The sequence below is a fragment of the Apteryx mantelli genome, chromosome 1 (assembly GCF_036417845.1).
Source record: "Apteryx mantelli isolate bAptMan1 chromosome 1, bAptMan1.hap1, whole genome shotgun sequence".
In the NCBI taxonomy this organism is placed as follows: Eukaryota; Metazoa; Chordata; class Aves; order Apterygiformes; family Apterygidae; genus Apteryx; species Apteryx mantelli.
Window position 1 is genome coordinate 185,685,136 of NC_089978.1, and position 25,365 is coordinate 185,710,500.

Consider the following 25,365-nt stretch of genomic DNA (forward strand, 5'->3'; position numbering starts at 1 on the left):
AAGTAACAATCTCTATAAAAGAAGGATCCAAACTGTTTAGTTATTTCCCAAGTTCTAGGCTAACATGATATGGGAAAACCAACAGGAGTATGAATGTAAGGGGCTCTCTTTGTAGGAAAGTAAATTTGTATGCGGTATTCAAAGATGTGATTCCCTTCTCTAGAGTTACTTCCTCCAGTTGACAGATAAACTCTTCTCTCAGGTGGTCTGATTAACATAACCAAATTAAAACTCAGAAGCTCTATTTTTATTTTGTATTTACCTTTGTATTGGGTTTTTGTATTTCAGATCTGGATAAGAGGGTCCATGCCCAAAGGCTTACATCATTTTTTCCCAAACATATCAGTTGGTCTAATATTGAATATACTGTCTCATTCCATCCCAATACTAATATCTTTTTACTTGACCATTAATTGTCACTGTATTGTTATTATTTTTTTAAAGTAATCTTGGCTTCTGGACGTGAAATAATTTTTCTGCTGCCCTATAAATGTTTCAGAGCCAGATAATGACAGAAAAGAATCCATTTTACACATTCTATCTTCTAGAAATACTAATAATCTCATTCTCTGTTGGTCATTAAATAACTATTTTGTAATCAATGATAATATAGGTCTTCTGATTAAACAAAGGCTACACATTTCACAAAAAACTGTGGGAAAAGAATTTGTAAGAAACTGAAAGACTGAATAAGGCCTTGAATAGCTTTATTGAAATCTGTATAAATAAACATGCGCATTTCAAATGTAAACCAAGTGAACTCAAGTGCAGACAAAATTTTAACCTCTGTCATGCAGGAGGTTAGTTTACATTAAAAAAAAATTCAAAGCAGCTTTAAAATACCAGGATGAAACACCAGTTTTAATATCAAGGTATAAAGCAAAGCCATGTCCAACATACCTCATTTATATCCTGGTAAAATGCATTTTTTTTAAAACTTTTAAATGCTAACATAAATAAATAATTTACCAAAATGTGCACTCACAGAGTGAACTTTTATTTACAATACACAATTTATAACCTATTGTATTTGATTAGTTCAAGTGAAGAACATCATACTTTTTGCTTTTATTTTTTTTTAATTATTTGTTTAAACAGTGGGACACAAAGCAATTCGCCAGGTAGCAGATAATGTGAAGTGTGCCCCTGCACTAAAGAGTTCCTCTCAAAGACGGTATTGTATACGAATCAACAATACATTCTTCCAACTAGATCAAAGGGAAAGCAGCAAATTAAAAAATGTTTCAAACTGTCACACTTATTTTGGCATCCTGGACCCCTGAACGCAGTTAACTAAAATCCAATTCAAAGTTTGTATGCCTTATATACTGTACAGGTTCTGACTTGAACATGCAAATGCCAATTCTCTTAATGAGTTACCTTTTTAGATACACTGTAAGGCTATGGTGAGTCCATCAGGAACACACAAAGAAAATTAACAAGCCTACCTTTAAAACCAATTTGTTCATTAACAATTTAAAGGCAAGTTATATGGAAAAAAAAAGTCTCATCTAAGCCTGATACACAGTCATTACTATGGATACAGAATACTATTAACTCTGACCCTATTACAGAGTAGTTTGCAAGCTGTCAAACTACCAAAACTGGGGAGAGAGAACTTACAGCACAATTTTAAATTTTGGACTGACACCAGATTAAAATTATGCATGTTTTATAAGCAAGATAACAGGAATTATGTCCGCAGAGTAAATCCAATGAGCAACAAAGGATACTTACATTTAATTGAAAAACTTTTTGTTAATGCAGCATGAAATCCAGAACCTGTTCTACAGCAGCAATAAGATGAACATATTATTCTGGATGCTCAACTATACCACAGAAGGTTAAAACACCTTTTCAAGCTATTTTCTTCTATCCTGATTGATTTATTTTAAATTAAATTTTAGGGAAAAACATAAGAATTTGATGTTTCAAGAAAACTACTGCTTTTATGACATTTTTATTTGTAGTCAGTGTGACAGCCTAATGAACATGAATATATTCACCCAGAAACTAGATTTGGCAGTAGTATTCTTGCAGTACTAAGAAAATAAATGTCAGAAGTCCACAAGTTTAACATTTTAGTTATCAACTCACATCCAAAACAAAAGAAAACATAATCCATCAGAACAGCAGCAGAAAACTTAAAAGGGGTTTATTTGTGATTTCCTATATATAGCTTGTGAATACAAGACTGTAAATGCATTAGAGACAATTTTTGTTAAAGTTTTTATTGTTTCACTTCAAGTACTGCACATGTTAAAATGTAATAAAGATTTACATTCTATTATCTGAAATTCCCCATCTCAGACTTTTGTTTTTAATTTGGTGGGCAATTTCACTCTTTCAATAGGTATCCCCAGTAAGAAAGTCTCTTTTATGGCTTCTAGTTCTTCCATTAGTTAGTGTGCATACAATTTTCATTTTCTATATCATTATCATTTTCATTGCTGTCTTCATCACTTTCTAATGGGATGCCTGTGGCAGCTGAAGCACCTTGTTTAGTTTCCCGGTCAAGAGGGAAAAAGCCAGTTCCACTGATTGTATCCTGTCTCTGGTAGAAGAGCACATATGCTGCTTTGGACTGTAAAAAAGAAAGATACAAATGCTGATGACAGTCCAGACAAAACATTCATTCTCTTTTGTTAATAGAAGTGGGTGTGATTTCAATATCTTCTCCTCTTGATAGGCTTTCGCTTCTTACAAATGAATTGAAAGGTGATACAGTTAAGGATGAGAATGGATTTAAAACCAAAAAGCCCTTAATCTCAGTAAAAATAAAAAGCACTGGACAGTGCTACTTTTAAAAATTCACCAAATAAATATTATAGACAAGTATTTCTCTTTTTTTCCTTTTTCTTTTTTTTTTTTAAGGAATTTTTAGAGAGAGACCCCTCCCAAAACCTTACTGAAAATGAAATATAATTCCAAGTAGAGCAATTTATTGAAATACATTGCAGTACTTCACTAATTTTCAATGTTCCTAACATTTCTTTGATGCTCTTCATTTTTTCCTACAGTGCTTGTATTTATATAGTTTGTACTTTTTCTGAACTTAAAGCTTGCATGCTTTTCCAATTTCTACTTCACAAAAAACATGATAAAAAACCCCCCAACTTCATGGCTGTTCATCTAGCTCTGAAGTAATAAGAAAACAACTAAACAGTATCCTATGACAACTTGCTTTAAGTTTATTAGGTAAAATTACATAGAGATCCAAAGGTTTCATATAAGTAAGCTTTGTCTTTTTTTTTTTTTTTTTTTGGCTTTTTTACTGTCCTTTAAAAAAAAGACAAAATCCTAGCTACAAATTTATGTTTTCATGATTTACCCTTTATTTTCCTTCCCTCAAGTTAGTATCGTCAATAGACCCAGTTTTAGAAAGCAAAAGGTACTTGCCACTATTTGGTCCTCACATGCAGTCGACACACTACTGTCATCAAAGTAGTACCATTTTCCATCATCCTTATTTTTTGCAAAAGCAGTATCTAGGACAGAAAAAAGTGCCATGACTAAGGACTTTGCACCTTCATAGATTTACTACAGTCAGTTGCCAGAGTTAGCTCCACTTGACATTTGACACTTAACTATTGGAAACCTATTATTGCTGTAAGAGTCATAATCTCAGTTTTTTTACTTTTATCTAAGAGGGCTTAAGTATTACCTTACCCTATTAGCAGCACAAAGATGATAAGTTACAACTACACTCCCTTTCTGAAGAAAATGTATAGAGAGAAAGAACAGTCAAAATTAAGTTCCTCAGTCACCTTTTCATTTTTCTCTCTTCTTTCAAGGAGATGTGTAATGTACACAAATACAGACCAGTAAGACAAATTAAGCTGTCAGAATATGATAGCTCTTATGGAGCTTTTATATTTTCTTTCTGCAATATGCATAGCTAGAAGTACAAAAGAACCTACAATTATTTTTGAAAACTCACTTCATATAGATGTTTGCATAAGAACACTAATGAAAGCATTAAACTGGTCCTCTTATGCATTTCAAGGTAATGAAAAAAATTGTCCCTCAACCATTAGAAAACATCACTGATTCAAAGTGATCAGTACTTAAAAAAAAACACCCAAAACAAAAGAAAGTTGATGTGTAAAACAGTAATACTTTAAATCAACTTACAGTGCCCTCCTCCCATTCCTCCATAGTGGTTGGAGACAGCAATCAAGTTATAGCGGCAAGGCCCTGCATTTGGATTAATAAGGAACTCTGACATGTCCAAGTCACTGTTAAAAAACAAACAAAAAAACCCACACCCCAAATGAGCTCATGTTGATAAAATTTTTTAACCATTTCACATTTTATTTGTCTTTGAGCCCTTTATCTTACATTTCCCACAGAAAAACACATGTACCAGAGCACACTGACAGCGCATCTCCTTCAATCTCTGAGAGTAGAATAGAGACCAGTAGTCTTTGCCAAATCTACTTAGAGTTCTGTCACACTTATCTGCTATTGCTTTTTTTTTTTAAAGTTCATACTTCTTGCCTCCAAATATTTTCTCAGTATATATATTTATATATATAAATATATTTACTGTATATACTCTGTGTGTGTATATATACACACACACACACAGAGTGTATATATATAATATTTTCTTAGTATATACTAGATCCCTGTATGGAAGCTGAGCACTAATCCATTCTGCATAATTGTTGGATTAAAACCTATGTCCTAGGCATGCTAACCTTTACAGTTCTAACACTGAAATATTTAGGTTTCTTACTTTATTGGAAAGTCAACCAATGTATCCAACTTGTCCCTCATGTATCTGCTGTAGGAAAAGCGCTTTAGATGAACTACCAGTACTGGGGGCAGTGACCACAAGTCTAATTTTTTGGTAGCTTGCTGATGTTCTTTACAGTTTGGACAATACCTGAAAGAAAAAAAAAAAATTAAGTAACTGCAGTCCTTATGTGTGCTAAAATATATCATCATGGAGAAAGCCAGTAACATGGGAGGAACTGAATGAGCAAAAGCTGAAACACACACACTTTCCATCTTCTGTTACTAATACCACTGATATCCCTTCTAGTTTAAAACATGAGGTGCTACTGTGCAAGCCAGCTCACAACGAAGCCTTGACAATATTTTAAACACATTTGTGGCACCCTACAATATATCATTCTTCTTTTCCCATACTAGTCTCTGGAGACTTTATTAAAAACACAAGTTTTCTCACATTTTATAAAGAAAGATGAAGGGTTATGGAAAAACTTCAGCAAAATTGACTATATGAAAGGCCATAAATAACAGGCAACTGTGATTCTTCCAAATTTCAATTTTTAAATCCATACATTTCCTATCCCCTCACACCTACCACTAAAATGAGACAACAGTGATTACTGGAACCTGAAGAGCTCTTTACATCTCTACTGTGAGTAATCAAGTGCTAAAATGCTGCGACTTATATATGCTTTTGTTCCCTCCAAGGTATAGTTGAATCTTCCAAAAACCAAGGCTCAGGGAGGAGACTAAGTAGCAAAAAACCATAAAGCAACTTTTCTGTGAAGTGACCTACATCTACTCTGTCTTGATATCTAGTAAGTAAAGATTTAGGAAAGCAAGATAAACCCTAATTAGAAAAGACTGCACAACTGCCTTTCCATGGCAACATCAGATACAATTCTCTTAACTTGCTGTCCATAAGGCCAGACCATGATTAAAGAGCCGTTTTCCCAGTTGGCTTAGAACATTTGCAGCACAGGTAGCGCTGGACCAGGGATGATAGGGATGATGAGCTCTCATAGATTAGAGCTGGGAAGACCTGACAAACCAAGAAAGAATGTGATGAATGACCTTTTGTGAGATGTATCTAGAAGCAACTGCATGACATGAGCAGTAGCAGTATTTAGTAGTCTCCACACACTGCTTAAAATGTGCTGCAAAAATGTAAGCACTTCACCATACTTGAGTTACATAGTATCTCAAGTAGCCTGTCCAGCATTGTATAATCTAGCCAACCTAGAAAAATAAGTTGCAAGTCAGCACTCCCGTCCCCTCCTGCCAAAGAAAATGAAAAACACATCAGGGAAGGTTCTCTGGTTACAGAGTTTGGAAGTGTCCAAAACTTGTAAGTATTCACAAAACAGAATACAGCAGACACTCTTTTCAAACTTAATTTTGAGCTTCAGGTGTTGAGGAGGGTTCTTACCTATTTGCTAGAAAATTCCTGGAGAAGAATGATATTACATCCTGTAATTGTGAATATTCAGATATCATTCAAATTTAGAATTTGGAAGAACCACAAGTCATAATAGATGTCTCTCCCAAAAATTAACAACATATGGTTGGAACATGAATCCAAAAGGTTCTACTCATTCCAGACATCCCCCATCCCAGAAGTCTGCTGTTTAAGCACATCACTATTACATATATCAATGCAAGACAAATTATGTATTTGCATGAAAAATACAGCATGCAGCAAGCTTTTTCATCTCAGAAAAGAATACTCATTTAAATCACTGTATTGCATTTAGCATGATATTTAGTAATTCAGTTTCGATCAGAGCTCATAGATTATGCATATGGATCCATTCTTCCTCCTATGCTGAATGCATTAATCATCTCCTGTACAAACACAGTCTCCAATACATAGTAATGGCATTTACTTATATAATAAAACCAAATGGAGAACATTTTGATATTTAATGTAATTCAGCTACTCTTGAAATTTAACGTATGAAAAAATTCAAAACACCGTGAGAAATCAGTTAGGTGTCTGTGATAATCAGAAGTGATTTTTGACTACATTTTGAGAAACACACTCCATAGAACATATCAACTTTAATTTTTTGTCCTTACCATGGGTCTTCAGCACCTAGTTTTTCCTTTGTTGTGAACAGTTCAATGCAATCTTTTAATTTCACAACGGGCTTTTTGGGAGGTTTATATTCCACACTTTCATGTTTTTCAAAATCCTAAAGAGAAGTATTTCTTGAGTTAAGAGAACAAATGAAACAAAACTCATTTTAGTGATGTCGTCTTTACAGTAACTACAAAGCTCCTATATATGGAGAAGCTGATCAGAAACCATTTATTTCTAAATTAGCCTCAGATTTGCTAATTACTTACATGCATAAATGAAGTTTATTTAATATGAATGACATGAAAAACACATGATATCCTCCCAGCTTCTTCTTTTGAACAGTTTTAAAATCTCTATGTCACATGAATTAAATTACATTTTTCACAAGTATGTGTTATTAGTGCTGGAAAGGGGAGCAATGTAAGCAGCTTACCTCTGCTGCACTATCGTCAAAATATCTCTTCTTCAATTCAGGATCCCAATCCAAAGCAAGGAAAGACCTTTCTAAGATTAAAAACACATTTTCTCTTAATATTATTTCTTTCTGTAAACGAAATTATATTTACTTTGGGCAAAGACTCATCAAAATGAATTAAACAACACTGGTATGTATTTAAGGTGAAAAACCGAAGCACACGCAACTTCTGCATTTCTAATAGTTACAATAACGAGACAATTATTTACACAGGATTTACTCTTGGGAAGACGACGGACTTCAAATAGCACACAGAGGGACTGAAACATTATTCTACAGCAGCAGAGTCAGAAAAAAAACCAACATTAGAATCAAATGTTGCCAAATTTGTTCTCCATCACTTACCATCAAGCCTAGGTTGCCTATCATCAAATCTAATATGCCTGGTATCATCTTTGATGTAGTTTATGTCAGTATTGCCTAAATTATTGAACTGGAATGTAAACAATCGCTTTTTGTGTCCCATGAGTGGTTGACCTTTACAAGTGTCCTCAGTACACAATCCATTCTCAGAGTCATTGTCACCTCCAACTGAGTCTTCTGACTGGCTGTTTTCATTCTCTGAAGGAAGCTCCTGATCCTGGCTGGATTCATCATCTTGTTCATCTGTCTCCATTTCACCTGAAACCATTGATAGAATAAGGAGGAAGAAATGAAGCAGAGCAACAATAACTGAAAGAGAAAGATGCTACAGAAAAACTTCAGTTTCATATTGAACAGAAAATACTAAACAAGTTTAGATATTCCAGTCTTACTTGGAGATCCTTCTTCATGTATTCCATTTGGGCCATTACCATTGATACCATGGTCCTTACAGCAATGTAGTGATCCTTCAGTGTCTTCACTTTCAGTGCATGTTTTTACATAACGGCTAAATGTAACAAGTGAAAACAACAACTTAGTATCAATGGATTTTTTCATATTTATATTGTTCAAGCCAGAGAACTAAACAGTTACAGCAAATCCTTTGTAACTTACTGTATTCCTTCAATCCTTTCTCATTTATTCAGAATAAATAATTTTATCACCTAACATGTCTACTGTTAAAGGCACATCTGAAATGTGACACATCTATTATCTTTCTTTCTTTTTTTTTTGGCAGTTACTTAATTTTATACAACTTGGATCTTGATATTAGTTTCTGATTAACCAGAAATCACTTCTTTAACTGTTCATTAACCACGTTTTTCACAGAAGAAACATATAGGGTCACTTATAGGGAAAGTTATGTTAATAAAAGATAAAGGGTAAATTTAAATTGAAGGTTATATGACTAAATTCCTTCATGTGATGACATTCTTTCCAGTTTAGTTTGAAAAAGTCTACCATGTAGTTTTACTATACAAATTAGTATATAGAATTGCATAGTAAATACAGAGGCTTAACCATATCAGAAAAACTAGTGAAATGCTTCCATTTTACCAAGCCCTAACAAACAGCTATATATACAGCAGAATTATTTCCCCTAAACTGCCAAACAGAGATACTCTCCACTGACCTTTCAAATCATTTTTGGATGAGATCATGTTAACAAAAATCAAACCGAAATCCACATAAATTCACATCTTAAGCATCTAAAATTTGAAATTTACTATATTTAACAGAAAGCATACAAAGGACTAACTACTCAAATCTAATCAATTTGTTAGAAAAGCATGTAAAAACAAGTATCTACTGATTGCAGCTATAAGTATTTTTCACAACAAGCATATTTTTCTTTAACTAATAATCTTACCACATCCTTAGCAGCAGCAGGTTATACAGTTTATCTTCAGTATTGTTTCTAGGCACTGCTATGAGAAAAGGTTGACCAAACAGTGAAGAACCACTATGGCTGTAGCTAGTGTGCCTGCACTTTTCCCTCAAACAAACAGGAATTATAACTTGTTCTGTATCTTCTGTTCTATTGATAGCGATTTCAAATCTAGAAAACATGAAACAATCAGAAATACAAAGGACAACTGTCGTTTAAAAGGCTACAAAGAGGGGAAAACCCCCCCAAAGTTTGTCTTTATCATATGTTTAAGTTTTAATTTCATGCAAGCAACTAAAACTGCAGAAAGTCATGAAATATATAATCTATACTTACACATAAATGTCATCACGTTCCATAATACTACTCAGATTTTCATCCATGGCAAATATTCTGTGGAACCTGTGATTGTATATATCAGTAACAATCATCTAAAAGAAAATGGAGTACGCATGATTAAGTCGGGTTAATATACGTTACAATGTTTAATGTTGTGCTTCATACAAGAAATTACTCTTACCTTATCTGCAGCAACACCAGATAGAGCCGACAATGCTGTGCAAAGATCCAATATATTTCCAATTTTTGGAACAACTACTTTGTACTAAAAAAATAGAACGTTACTTTAATTCTTAAGAGACCAAGGATGCATGAAAAAGACTTATCACATGTTCAGCATATTTCACATACTTCTTTCAGATTCCTAACTTATGGTATAAAGTATTTACAACAACTAAAAAATTCAAAGAGTTACTGAAAACTGCATTACTGAAAACATTTATCTTCACGCTTTAATCACATGAACATGCACACTTTGAACACATTTCTTACTCGATGAAGAGTGTTTCTGCATATTATTTTATTTTTTCCATAAGAAGACTAACAGCACCTACTAATTTAGACATATTTAAATAGCATGCACGCTGTTGACTACATTTTTAAATGTCCGTTTTTCTTTGGAACACAAGACAAGTGGTTTAAAAAGTATTACTGGAATTTATTTTTATTTTCACTTGTCCTAGGAAATACTTTGCTCTAAACCTTGTAAGCACAACCCCCTCCCCCAAACAAAAACAACCCCCAAACCCCCACACAACCACCAACCAAGCGAAGCAATATTTTGTGTTTTCTTCCTACCAAAAACTTTTGACTTTGATTTTAAAAGACAGCATATTGCTTTCTCTTTAGGATGGTTCTAATCTGGAATACTTCCCAGGTTACTAGTCTTAGTCATTGTTTGTCAAGGTATTTCAAAGACCTTTGCTGAAAGTACAGTGCAATATAATAATATTGTTGAAAGAATTATTATTGTGTGAACAGTTTTTTCTCTGGTAGCACTTTCAGCATTGGAAAAGCAAGAGAAGGCAATGGCTAATGACTGAACTCTAGTTTCATATGTAGTGAGAGTGTGATGATTAACAAAGAAAATGTTTCCATGAGTCCCTTTGTGCAATTCTCCTGCAGTGTGTAACAAAACCCCAGACAGGATTTATAGCTGTTATTTGCATAATAAATAACGTCAGGATTAGCTGGAAATATGACTTTCTAACTTTGTAATTAGTTACACATAGAGCATGTATTTGGTATCTCTTGAAGTCTTATGGTTCCTTAGACCCACAATAGCTCTACTGAACTTGTACTTTCCAATCTCTATTCATTCCCGCATAGCCATCTCACCTGTCCAACAGGGTCATTCCCAGCTATAGTGTGACCCTTGTGCAAATCCTGTCGGATTATATCCGAACTCTGTCTTTTTCCCATTATCAGATATAATCTATTCTCACAACTAAATAAATTCCTAGAAGGCTCATCTCCCGCCAGTTAATACACGTCCCTTAATCTTCAACCACCCTAACTCACATTGCCTTTGAGAACAAAAATAAATCTACTGTTCTGACCACTTTCCCCCTCTTCCCTTTCCCTCTCTACCTTCCCACTTCTAGTACTCTGATTTCAGGTGCTAAAGCATTTTGCAGGTCTGCCTAACTGCCCATGTCTTATTTATTTCACCTATCCTCCTTTTATCCCATAAGGTACAGCTAGAACCATTTCATCATTATTTTGTTATTATAATCTATATACACTGTTTCCTGTCACTCTTACATGTATAATAACCTCTTCCTAAAAAAGGAGGGAAAGGAGATTCTTTCAACGAAGAAATCTCTTCTGAAAAAATTTCTTTTGACTATTAAGTGACAGCACAGAAGAACTCAGGACAACCTAGTATATTTAGTCATACTTTTCTTTATCACCCATCACCAATCCTGTTTTTTGAGATTAATAAACTGAGGAATTAAACCTGGATTAAGGCTATTTTTATTATAACCATATAAATAATTCGTTATGGCAGCAGCAGAAAGAAAAAAGATCACATTATATATTTTAAAGATTAGGAAACATTATTGATGTAGTCATAAAGGAATTACCAATATCATCCTTGAAACTGATAAGAATCTAAGACGACATGTATAGTTTTCCTCAGATATTCAGAGTGCAACTTCAGAACATGTACCAGAAAACTAAAGCTTGTTGGATTTACTTGTTGTACTTGTAAGCTTTAAAACATAAGTGAGCTCAAATTCACTGTTTATGCCACATGAATCAAGAGTGTCATATATAGACTAAGATGCTTACCTGCATAGGCTTAGCAAGTGGATCCATTCTAACTAAATAAACTTCCAAAGTGCGTTCTTTTTTCATGGGTAATGGAAGTGTCAAGTAACAAAAGGGATCAAAGGTTACAGAAATCTTAGCACATTCAGGACAGACTAGGGTGGATTTAAAAAGGCCATGAAATATATCAACAATGATGGAATCATTTCTTTTTAAATGATTTTCCCAGGCTTCTTCAGCAACCACCTGTAATTAGAGCACAACCTGGGTTATGACAAAGTAGCAGGAAATGAAGAGTGAGAATTATTAGTAAGAGTACTTGAGAGAACATTCTCAGTTACCCTCTAGGTAGAGAAATCTTACTCCAAAGGACCCCGTAAGAAGGTTATTACTACCAGGACCATGGGTTAAATGAAGTATGCCTTTTCTAGGACAGAGATTCTGAGAAACCAGTTCCGACAGTTTTGGATATTACATTTCCTGAAAGAGACTTCAAGTGGCTTAGGGCAGGACAAAAGGAAGTAAAAACGTAAAAAGTTATTTGAAGTAACTCATACTAGGAGAGAGATGATCAAGATGCTTGTAGCTCAATGCTAGAGGAGTTTCCCAAGGTGAGAGTACTGGAGAGAGACAGTATACTGCATACTGTACACATGGGAATAAAAGAACAAAAGAATTGAAACTGTTTTTCCAGCTGAAATCAGCAATGATTTGAACAGAAAGCACTTAAAGCCTTAACACTGCCCCCCAGCAGCACTTCTCTTCAAAATAAACAGAAATTTACCTTTGTATGTAAATAGGATCTCCATTTTAAGGTCTCAGCATATTTTCTTAAATCTCTTCCAGAAAAAGTGACACCTAATCAGTGTTCCAAACTTTCAGTACTCAAAAACGTAAAAAATATCTTGCAACCTACAGCTTTGACTAAAACCAAAAAAACCAACACCAAGAACATTACCTTGTCTGGCCTCCCATCTGCATCCTTCAACTGAATATAAGGCTTTTTCCTAATTCGATTCAAATCCTCATGTAAGCCATCCAGGAGAAAAGCTAGAAGCTCTTGACAATCTTGTTGCTGATAACCAGAAAATTGTGGCGCAAATCGTCCTACTTGTGTCTAAAAAGAAAAATACAAATTTTTAGTTTAGAAAATCTAGTGTTTACTTTAACATGAGCTAACTAATAGCACAATGCCACTAGAACTTTAGAATAATTAAAAATTAACACTTCTGGTATCTTAATTATTATAAAAAATATTAGAGAACTACTCTAAAATATAAATATCCACAACAAGGAACTATGCAAGATGAAGACATTTGACCAAAAGACAGGAGGGATAAGTAAAAGTTAAGTGCATTAACATGTTTATTGACAATCATAAAATATTAACAAGTTTTGAAATATATAAATACAGTATTTCATTAAGGAAAGAGGACTATGCACAGTGCAAAGAGAAATGAAGTACAGAGTGTACATGATACGTAGGTGTGCATCTTCTTACAAAATACTCAAAACAAGACTATTTTCAGAGAAGACAAAGCTTACTGACATCTTGTCCAATATCAAGTCAAAAGACCCCCGAAATAATCAAAGATAAGCTTCTCAATGGAGATGGGAAGACAAAACTAATTTACAATGAACAAAGCACAATGAACACCTGACTTTTATTTAAATACACATCTTCTGTATTTAAATTAAGTTAAATTCCATACTAACCTTAAATGCTCTTGGGGTAACATAACTGTACTTTCCTGACCACATTTGCTTGATGAGCTCTGCATAAGATTTTGCTATTTCACCTCTCATTCCTAAAGGATTGTCAAAATTCAGCTCTTCTTGATATTTATCATTGAGGAAATATTCTGTAAGTGGAGGTGTGTTGCTCAGACACTGTAAATAGAAATAGAGAATTTTTAGACATAAAAAGAACCATGATTTGAATTAGTTCTGAAAAAAAGAACGTTTGAACTTTGTTAAAGTACCCATAAACAATACTCTAAACTGTAATGCCTTGTGCCTACAAGAAAAAAAACAGGTCTTTTCCAGAAACAAATAATGATCTTAAACCAAGATTGGCTGCAGCTATCATTATGAGTTCTTCAAAGATAATGGTTTTCTAAAGCTTTACAGCAGAATTTAATAGACACAGTAACAGTAGTCCAGTCAAATTAAAGCTTAAGTACTGTGTATGAAAACTGATACTTTTGCACAATCTCTCTTCCTGTAGCCCAGTGCGATGACACTATTTGCATCCAAGTTTAAAACAAACAAAAAAAAGTGGTTCTTGACAAATGAATAGTAGCTTTATGAAACTCCTTGCTGAAGGATGTTATAGATGCACAAAGTTTACAAGGTCTCAAGGAGAGACAGCATAGGTACTTGGAAGAGAGAGCCAATGGGACTTATTTAATCAGATTACACCACATTCAGAAAAAACTTTGAGCTCAATATAGTTGGAAACAGATTTTTTTTTGGCGGGGGGGGGGAGGGAAGGGAAATGTAGGATGTTTGCCCTACTCCTCCTCTTCCTAGACATCTGCTTACAGATGCTGTTGAAGAGAGCATACTACACTATGGACTGGACCCCGGGGGTCAGAACTAGTGCAGCCCTTCCTATGTTTTCTTAAATTTTGTGAAGCTGTTTAGAGCTTCAACTAGTTCAAGAAAAGTAGGGGTCTTCATTTAGACTCAAGTAATCATTTATCCTCTGTACCAGTTTGTTTCTTCAGTCAGCACTTATAGATACCAGGATATAATCATTGAAATATCACTTACAATTTTAGGAAACCACTTTGAATTTGCGTATGCTACTCCTCACACTCCTTTAAGCAAAAACTTCTCCAATAACTCAGAAATGATCCATATGCCATGTCTTAACATATGGATTTATCAAAGCTTCTTCATTATGCATTACAAACTTTTCTGCATTCTTTCTTCTATTAAAGGTTCAAAGAAAGATCAAACATTTCATCCTTCTCATGTGCCTCCCTGCAAAGAAGGGGAAGAACAAAAATTTTGGGTCCACACTCTCTTCTGCTTAAGATAAAGCAACTGAGGGTGGAAGAATTACAGCTTTATTGAGAAAGGCAAAAAAAAAAAAAAAAAAAAGCTATTTCTGTGTATTATATTTGTGGGATATACTATATTTGTGGGATACAACTAAGCAAAGCCAGTCCTCTGCTGTAGGCAGCTCTCCATACAGGAGCTGAGTCTCATAGCATATCACAGTCCTCTGTAAACATTGCAAAAAACATCCCGATGTTCAGGACCTTTTGGAACACTGAGGGCTGAAGAATGTTCTTTTTTCTCCTGTCATGTGGCAAAGAGTTTTATCCCTAGTAGTGGTCATCAAAAGACAGTCCTACCTCACAGATGTGTGTTATCAATTCTGAACTGTTCAGTGCAGCCAAGAGGACAAATACTTGGTCTCTCAATGCTGTAGAGAAGTGGTCAAGTGGAGAGTCGTCAATAGACTGTTTTTAGCATTAGCCTAAAACCGAATGGATGGACCTCAAGTTCCACGAGTTACCCTGAAACTATTCAGTGCAAACCAGGCTAAGCTAACAATAGATAAAATTACACTTCAGGTAAAATCTCATGTTCTGTCTGAGCGATGTGACAAATAACTGCTGCTGCCCAAAGAGAGAAGTCCTGCTCCTTCTCTGCTGGTTCTGATACTCATCTGAAGTACTATTACCCCATAAGCTTACCCAGTTCACTAACCAGACAAAAAGTAATTTTCCTCCTCACTTTTCTGTTGGTCTAAATGATTTTTTTTGACTGGTTTAGCAGGTCAAATCAGCTTAGCTGATTAGCTTAGCATGACGACAGTTCCAGAACAAGGAATTAAGTAATGCAAAAATAGTAAATTCTTCTATAGGTTCTTAGTAAAGCACTATGCTTAATGTGTTGACAATGTGTTGTTTCACCAGAAAGCTATTTTTTTTAGGTTATCAGTTTTCATCTGATAAGTTAGTTTTATCACTTTCTCAGAATATTCATTTGTATTTGTATACACGAGACAGGAAGATTACTACAGATCATCACCCTTTTTCTTTGTATTTATTTTCACATTCCAACATGGCAAGACATTAACGGTAGAAATGGAATGCACACATATATCTGAATGTGGCTATATCTGAGATACAGAGCTGTTATTTTTTCTACAATTTCAGACGACAACTTTTGAGTAGCTACTAAAGGAACTAATACAGTTGGCCACTTATCCACTGATGCATAATCTTTCCAACATACTTACAAGGCTAAACAATTGCGAACAAGTTTACTTCTTGAGAGGATGGCAAAGGAGACCTATTTAAGATTATGACTGTCATCAAGGAGAAAAAAAAGCATTCAGAAGCCAATTTGACAGGAAGCCTACATTCTCATCTCCTCCTTATGATCTGATGTGTTGTAGGTATCAAGGAAGTCTTACAGAAGGCATCAAATCAATCCACTAGACAGCAAAGCAGTCATATTTATGTGGTCTGTTTAACCTACACTTCTTTGAAAAAATAAAGATTGATAAACCAGCATGTATACCAATGGATGAAGAATAACAGAAAATAACAAGAGCTAAACAAGTAAACTTAATGACTTTAAAACTACAGAAAACTGTTTGTCAACTGAAGAACTAGCAGAATGGCACTTAATTTCAGGAAATGCACAAACTCCATAAGCATGATATTTTTGTACAGATATTGTATGTCAAACACAGGAATAGGTGGCCCAGACAGGCTGTATAATCTCCATCCTTGAAGATACTCAAAGCTCAACTGAACAAGGCCCTGGGGGCTGCTTTGATCAGAGAGGTGGGCCAAAAAACATTCTGAGGTCCCTTCTGACCCAAATTATTCTCTGACTCTACATATACAGAAGGGATAGTAAATATGCACAGACTATATATCACTAGTATATTTCTTCTACTGAACAAAGTTCAACAGCTTTTTAAGTTTAGCTTACAACTGTATCTGAAACTACTTCTTTCCCGAAGAGGTTAAAGAAGGTGTTTAAGATGTTTTTTTATTTCACCCTAAGAAATTACAAATGTAATTAAGGAACCACTGTGATGATGGAAGGAGAAGATTAACTCCGAAGTATGCTTGGTTGAGGTTTAATATCTTTATAATCAGCAGGAAAAAAACATGAAAGGCAACTTAAGTACACTTTACAGTTTTTGGAAATAAGACTGCTTTGATGAAAAAAAGTTCTAGCATTACACAAAAGCAAATTAAAGTATTGGTTCCTTCTGATCACTAATGCGTTTACCACTGCAGCTTTCACTTAAAAGAAAAAGAATTAATATTCTTTATTTTGGTAACAGTACAGGTATACTAGTATTTCTGTTGCAATCACCTCAAAGCAGCTAGCCTTTACATTCTAGTTATATCTCATCCATGAAATAACAGCTATTCAAAAGGGTGGGGATGGGGGGAAAATATTTTCAAAGGTTCCTGATACTCTAACCTATGTGCTAAAAGTGCAGGATAACTAGTTAGAAATAAAGGCCAAGTAATCCATTGAACTTTTCCACTGAGCTTTTTGACAGCTCAGTGCTTCAGCACTACGATCTGTATTCAAGTGCATCTCAAAAAGATAAAGTTTAAATGTTTATCAGCCAAGCAAGGGTATTAAAAATCCTCACCATATTCCAGCAAGTTTAATAGCAAAGTTAAAATGGCAAAACCCATACACATACAAGAGAGTAGTTTAGCTCATGCTGCACTTCATTAACAGGCCAACATAAATGCCTTCAGACAACAGAGAACTATCACTTTTATCAAAGGATCTCTGAAGGGTAGATAGGTAGTTTTATACTACTAATCAACTGTAATGATAGATCTCTAGTCTATCAGAACACAGAGACATCGTAAATACAATATATTCTTTTCAGAGAAACAGAGGTATGGTTTGCATTGCTCAGTCATTTCATACCTGATATGAGGTTATAGAAAAAATCCACATAATTCTAGGTAACACGACAGACAAAACCCTGTAAAACAACTCTTCCGTCCTCCTCTAACCACAAAACTAGTTTATTACAAATAAACGAGCTGTCTCTTCTTTAGCACATAGAATATTATCTTGTCAGTGGAATCAAACATTTATTCTACCAATGAACTCATAAAGCAGTGCAAAAATGCTCTTCTCTTTTATAAAAAAATCATCATCAGTATCAAGAAATAGTATCAAGAAATAAGAGTATTTCAACCACAGACAAAGTTCAACTGAAAATTATATCACAAATGTAGCAAAGCAAAGGACTCTGGAAAAGTCATGAAACTTGCCTCAGGTTCCTTACTGGATAAATAATACAGATGTGTAAAGGATTATTTATAACATTTCAGAAATGGAAAAGTAAAGCTTTACATGACATTTTGTAAAAAATGGTAATAGCATTAGCTAGCCAGGGAAACTACTAAACACTGTTTTTTCATGTACTTACAAAAGTAAGTAGTGGTAGACAAGACTGAGAATTTAAATGCATCTTCTCAGAATTCTGCCTTTTTTCCTCCCTACATTTTGCAAAACAGCACAGTAAAATCATTTTCTCATCTTTATTATGTGTTCTCCTTATTTCCCTCTCTGTAAAGGAAGTGTAATTCTTTACAGCTGAGTACATACAGTTAATCAAAAAAAGACAAAAGACTATAACATTACAATAAATATTTCACTTTGTTTCTAGTATTTTTCATGATATGCATGAAAATCATTACAGAAAGCAAAGAATCCCATTTAAGGGTTCCTTCATTTAGAATGCTTGCCAAATTACTTTTTGACATTGGTCACCGGTACAGAAACTGGGGAAATGATGAAAGAAGCTATGTAAATCTACTTTTCCAGTATACCAATACTATTTTTCTCTGTATTAATACCATCTTGTCACTTAGTGGAGTCTCTTAATGTTAGCTTCAAATATGACAAAATATCATATAATATTAGTTTTAAAATAATAAGCTAAGCTCATTTTACTACAAAAGCACATACCTGAATTGCTGAATTCATGAAACATGTATTCCCCAAGTTACTCAGGCCACACAGGCCTGGTTGCTCATTGTGTCTTCCTGGCTCTGAATAATCGTAGTTCTTATAAGCAGTATATGATGGGAGACAATAGTTTGAATTTTTCACGCTGCAAAAAAACAAAACATCTTTCACAATGTAAACATGTACTCTCTAGTGCTTTAATACATACAAGTACTTTATAAACTCAAATGATTTAGAACTTTAAAATCTTTTCATGTTCACAATAGTTCTTTAAAGAAACATTTAACTTTGGTAATAACATTACATTTCAATTTAAAAAGTCACTTTTGCAAACAACCCAACCCTAACGTACTGCAGTAACTGTAACTATTACATCCCTACCCCTTTTTGATAGGAGCAGCTTCACAGCTCACTCCATTCTTCACTGCTCCATCAAAATGGATACACTCAGACTTTAGACACCACCAGCAGCAATAAATTATTTATGTCCCTTTTGCATCCTGCTACTGTAAGACAGTGAGGACAGTGGGAATGGGAATGCAGAGTTACAGGTGAGAGCAGAGATTTCCAAGGCCACTGTGGCATCACTGCTTCCCTGCATCAGATACTCTATTTATAGCTTCCCTGCTAGGACAGAACAATCCAGCATGCAAATGCAGGAAAGCCTTTAGAGAGAGAGAGAGAGACATAGGAAAAAAAAAAAAAAAAAAAGCACAAAATGCCTTTTAAGAACTTCCTTAGAAATTCCTATGATGCATCTATTTGGAGAAATTGGAGAACTCTGAAGCAGGTAAAATGGTTAGATTTACAGTAATTTATTACCAGATGATATCATGCAAAAACTAAATACAGAAGAACCCCAAAACAGTAAAATAAGGATATTTGAGAATACTAGAAAGGTGAAAAAATCTAGCACTGTAGTGATGCACTGTAATATTACAGATATTAAAAAGCAAACCAAATGAAAAGATTAAACTCCTTCTTAAGCTATGTCAGTCACTGATCATAATGAAATATTTGCGATAGTAGCTTTGGCTAAAGTTCCCTAAGTGTTACTCACATTAGAAGAAACTTGAACAAAAATGTGAAAGTCAATTACTGAGAATGACAAGGAAAAATATGCAGTGCAATGAATTAATCCTGACAAATAATCAAGATTTATAATCTTAAAAGTTTGAGGATGCAGCAGCACCCAATACTACACTCTAGTCATGCTGCTCCATTTTACAGTATAATACTCTTCCCATCCAACTGAATTCCAGCTGTCACCACAGTGTAGTAATTATCCTTTTAATGAATAACAGTTGTTTTGTTTTTATCAACAAGATTTACTGAAAATTTCAAATGGAAGGGGGAAGAAAATTTCTCCTTCTTTTTAATGCTCCCAGGAATCTGTACAGCTTATATCTCCACTGTTCCTTAGAGTTCTTGTTCTCAAACCTTAACATCTGATATCTTTTTTCAATAGTTGAATTCCCTTTCAGTCCTTCCCTTCTCCATATATATGGATATTTAGTCTGCTTTGCATTGTGGCATTGTGTTTACCGGCCATTTTCCATGCCAAATCCCTGCAAAGCTCATTGTGCCTGTTCAACTTATTCCTAAATTAAATCCTTCACTCTACTTTATACAAGGCATTTTCTGAACTCTGGAGCCCATATTCCCTTCAACTTCTCTCTGCAGTCTCCCCCTCCCTATCATTAGTCCCTGGTTCATCCATGCATGCCAAGATCCCCAGGAAAAAATACCTTCAGTCTCTTTTTGCAACTGCAATCCAGCTCATTGCAGTCAATCCCAACTGCCTTAAACTGGCAAACCCTGGTTCTACCAGGAAGAAAAAGCACAATCCTGCCATTGGAGCTAACGCAACCTCCACAACATAACCCACCAACTCAGTTCAACAGTGCACAACAGCAATGTGAATCGCCTCTCATGGGCTGCACACATACAGGGTACACAGCAAATTTCAATTGTTGGCTCTGCTTGCTTCCCAATACTTTCTTCCTCTGACTCAAAGATAACACTTTTCACATGGTTATCAGAAGACAGAGCTCTTTTGGAAATTTAGGAGGTGTTGGACAATAAACTAGTTGAATGCAATTTCCCTGGGGATTTTCATTCCCTCTTTCTGTCTCCAAGACTTCCCTCCCACTCAAGAACTGTCACTTTAGGAGGGACACTAGAAAGTTAGAAATTGCAATCAGTGTCTTCCTTTTAGCCATAGTGCATCCCTGTGAAAGATTTCCTCAAATTAGCTGAGTAACATCAGGATAATTTAATTCAAGATAATTGTAATGCAGATAGATCCTCAGAGCTGGGTTGCTATATGGGACATAAACTATCCCAGTTTATTTCTCAAAAGAGAAAGCCATTGCTAAGCTCTTTCATCTCCTGTACCTGCCCACAGAAGTACACTTTAGAGGTTTAGCGAACAGGGTTATCACGTTCATCCCACGAGTCAGGTCTATTCATTTATTTTTCTTCAAGGAAGAATTATTCTTTCAATTGGTGAAATAGTTATACTACCTGATTTAGTAATCAGACTGGCAATCATAAAGGCCCTCAAGAGACTACAGAGAACATGAGGAACCCGGCAAATTCCTTTTCTTTTTGAGTTAAATACTGTGCACATATGCAGAAATTTTCAGGTTTTTGTGGTATTTTATCAAAACGCTTCAGATGAAATTCAGTGCCTATTATGTGCAGGAGACAGTATAGAGTTATTTGGTTGCTATGCATTCTCTGGAGAAAAACAGAAAAAAGGGCTATATAAATCAAGAATCCTACCTGCAAGTAAAAAGAACGTTTAAGATTAGTTTACCTCTCTTCATAGCTTTATCAGTCTGCAAACATCATTTTTTCCGGAAGAGTTATTTTTATTTAAATTACATCTTGCCTCTGGCTTTTTACGCTTTTGAAACTGGACAAAAGCTACAGGATTATTAACAGCCATTAGTAAATGGCTAACAATGGAAAGAAAATTTAGACCCAAGGCAAATCTATACAAACTTCTATTCAAACAGAAATGCCCTAGGAGAACTAATTTGCCACAGCCACCCTCCCCAATCAGCTTTTCCAGTAAACCTTTAGGAAGCTGCCTGTAAGGAAGGAATAACACAGGAAAAATCGGTGGGGTAGTGTTAGAATAGAGCATTCTACTAAGTGCAAGAACAAAAAGAGAACACCACTGGCTCTTAACAGAAATTGCTGCTCAATCAAAAAACAAGGCAAGACCAGAGAAAAGGAAATGATCTTAGGACCCTTGAACAGCTAGGCAGCATTCCTGGAGCAGTGAAAAGGGTAAAGGGAGGTTTCTGAACAAGATTTTATTATCCATAAATCTATAAATCTTGGGTTGTGTGTACAATAGTTGAAATGACTTATATGTACTATCTGTATCCTTGCTTTAAACTTCAAAGCAGCCTTCAGGTGATGAGATCGTAATCTGGGGCATTCACAGCATAGTTGGTGTTCTGGGAAGCATGGAATTGGTACATGGAATTGGTTTGGAAAAGCATCTCTAGCTTTGAAAACTGCACAATGTGACAGTGGAGTCCCATACATCAACACCAGGTGCTGCAAAAAGCACGTACGTAGCAAGAACGAGCCCAGAAGATCCGAAGCTTGGAACACTTACTAAGCTCTGTCATATTTCAACCACTTCAACGTACTGTTAATGTGTTTTTGTGACCAGCCACTTTGACAAACCCATAATTGGGTTCCATCAATTTTTAGACATGCCTGATGCAGCAGGAGAGGCCCATGCCACTCCACAAAGACTACTCTCTTATTTCTGATGATCATCATCTGGAGATCAATGACATTATAATCTGTTTAAATAAGATTAAAAAAAAAATCATCATCTTCATACTATGCTGCCTATGTGTCAGATGTAATAAGAAGAAACTGTTTCTACAGGTGACATATAATCAATAACTATGCTTATTGAAATACTGGTGTCTTCACCAAGCATGTGAACAAAAATGCCAGTTGTCTATCTTCTGACAAGCTGACACTACTAAATGATGAAGCATGTCATTTTAGGAGTCTGAAGCAATGATTACAAATGAAGAAAACAAAACAAAGTTTTTCATTTAAATCCACCAAGCAAAATCCTCATTCCCCACATAATTAAAAAAAATACCTTATATGTGTTATGAAATGTATTGCTTTATGACCGACATTTCAATATGACCTTAAATGATGCATGTCTCTCCCTGCTTCTGAATCCACTAACATATATTATGCTAATCCTCCTATTTTATTTTTTCAACAAGATCACCTATAAAGGCAAAAGAATACCAATGATCAACTATTGGGAATCGTCCATTCCATCAAATGCGTAATTTAAACCCATGTTTACAAAAATGAAGGCTTTAGTTCTGAGAAAATTTGCACAGCTATTTCTAACAGATGAATAGCTCAATGCATAATTAAGTATTTACCCATTTGAGGCTTAGTATCACTCAGAATACTTCCTGGATTAGACAAGTATTCTAGAAACATATACTAGATAAAGGAACATAATATTTTTTTTAGAGTTCTAACATAATTTGTACTCCATAGCCAAGCTATACTGATTGCAAAAACAGGCTTGCAACTAGTAGCATTTACTACTATTACTAAACAACCTTGGTGTTCAAATATTCTTGTGCTAATTATTACTTATCTGTCAGCAAACAACCAATTTATATATGACTGTCCTTTTTTCTGCCTTAGAAATCAGCTTTGTCAGCTAAAATTATCTTCAAAGCATATTTTGGTATTTCCTTAAGAGTCATAGCATCTCATGTCCATATGGAGGTGCCAGTGGATCCTGAGAGGCCCCAAATGTACAATTTCTCTGTTGTACTAAAGATAGAATGCAATGTAAGAGACAATGAAGCAGAAATATGAAAATAAATTCCAGGCAAGGCTGACATAAATAGTTAATTAAGAAAGTAATGAAAAGAAGGTAGCATTAAGTAATGGAAAAGGAGAAGTTTATCTGGGGGAAGAGTGGAAAATAGGAAGAAACCAATTTTATCCCAGAATGATTTAATACAATTAAATACAGAAATGTATTTTTCAATTATCTTTTGAAGCCAAAAATTCTTAGTGCAACATTACATACTTTAAAACACATAATCTGTACATAAATTCATACGACTTCTCTATTACTGAGGTACTTCATCTTGAACATGCATTCCATAAAAGTGCTGCTAAAGGTTCTCTTTTATTATATATTGTAGTGAATTACAAATTTATGTTTTTTATATACTTTTCATTTTAAACTTATCATAATTAGATAACCGCATTGTAAGGAAAAACACATACTTTTGCATTGAATATCTGTGTTGCCTGACAACCAGATAAACAGTGTTTTGAGTTACAAGGGAAAAATGGCTAGTATTTCACAACACTACAGAGAACATGCTCCTACTATCTAGTTTCCAAATATTTAAGTTATACTTAGGGCACTTCGAAGGGCAAATTCTGTATCAAATCTGAATCTTCTATCACTTCCTCTTAAGCATTCATTTCTATTTAAAATCCTCAAATTCAAAAAAATTAATTCGACAGAACTTCTAAAAACTCCCATTTTGGCTTCAAAACAAAACAAACAAAAAAAATCAGTTAAAGCAAGTGAGGAAAGTGTCTTTAAAAGCTGCAAGAGCTGGCAACAGGTTTCATAAGTGCTTCCTAAAAATAGCTACACCATCACTAGGGAGATGATAACATATGTTAACACAAAAAAACCCAGAAACAAACGAAAAAAAAGCTTACTGACTTGATTTAAAATCTGGTCTCCTTAGAAAACAGTGATTGTTAAGCTTTGCTTTAGGCATTACAACTGTCTTTTGCATAAGCAATGGGGAAAGGAGAGATTAGTTCTCAGCTAGAGGCTCACCTCCGGTCAAGTAATTTTTCATACAATCATAGATACAACAAACTATTTTTATTTTTATTTTTTAATAATTTACTACACATTCACACACACAGTACAATAGACTGCAGTTAAATACATGGATTTGAACTGTTTAACAGTGAGAGTTGGGGCTACTCACAATTGGTAGAAGCACAAGTGACACTTCACCCCTTACGAAAAATCACTTCTGATAAATGCAGTATTTAACTGGAAGATATTGTATAAGATATTTAATATTTATATCACCTTTTTAATATTTAACATCTTCATGTTTGATCACAAAACACAAGTCCGGAAAAATATTTTAATTTCAATTTGAATGGTAAGAATAAGCCTCTTCAATTTCCTCAAGCTTGCCTTAAAGATGGGTGCTTTCTGGTTTCAAGCATTTGAAAGATGCTCCAACATCTGTTAAGTTAAAGTGAAATAATTCCATGTTTTTCTATATTCGCCAACTTTTTACAGTTGTGCACAATAAAAAGGATTACATAGAAAGTTGGCCACCGGATTATGAAAGCTCTTCTTTTATAGTTTTATCACATTAAGCAACCCAAATACTTTATACAACTTCTAATTTGCAATATAAAGGAGAAAACCCTTAAAAGTGAGAAGTCTTTTACTAACTCTCCACTCTGTAATACTCAGGCACACCAATCACGATCTCTCTCAAAACTCCTGGCGGTAAGACACAGAAGTTAAATTGATGAAAATTAATGGCAATAATCACTATGACAACAATTACAGCTTCAGTTTTAGTGGTCTCAAATCAATGTGTGATATCATACATGCTGCTATAATACCTCAAT

At 34.7% G+C, this 25,365-nt stretch overlaps 1 protein-coding gene across 3 annotated transcripts in view; it reads right to left on the minus strand.

Annotated features, from left to right (window-relative positions):
- Positions 1–690: 690 nt before the first annotated feature.
- Positions 691–25,365, minus strand: part of USP15 (ubiquitin specific peptidase 15) — a 65,854-nt gene continuing 41,179 nt past the window's right edge. For all 3 annotated transcript variants that reach the window (XM_067314254.1, XM_067314248.1, XM_067314239.1), the window contains 15 exons: positions 18,652–18,796; positions 13,381–13,554; positions 12,623–12,781; positions 11,686–11,910; positions 9,572–9,655; positions 9,388–9,482; positions 9,034–9,222; positions 8,054–8,169; positions 7,644–7,919; positions 7,257–7,327; positions 6,820–6,935; positions 4,742–4,891; positions 4,135–4,238; positions 3,400–3,488; positions 691–2,584 (listed from right to left, as the gene is read on the minus strand). In XM_067314254.1, coding sequence (XP_067170355.1) covers positions 2,399–2,584; positions 3,400–3,488; positions 4,135–4,238; positions 4,742–4,891; positions 6,820–6,935; positions 7,257–7,327; positions 7,644–7,919; positions 8,054–8,169; positions 9,034–9,222; positions 9,388–9,482; positions 9,572–9,655; positions 11,686–11,910; positions 12,623–12,781; positions 13,381–13,554; positions 18,652–18,796 — 2,179 coding nt within the window. In that variant the 3' untranslated portion in view covers positions 691–2,398. The remainder of the gene's footprint in view (positions 2,585–3,399; positions 3,489–4,134; positions 4,239–4,741; positions 4,892–6,819; positions 6,936–7,256; positions 7,328–7,643; positions 7,920–8,053; positions 8,170–9,033; positions 9,223–9,387; positions 9,483–9,571; positions 9,656–11,685; positions 11,911–12,622; positions 12,782–13,380; positions 13,555–18,651; positions 18,797–25,365) is intronic.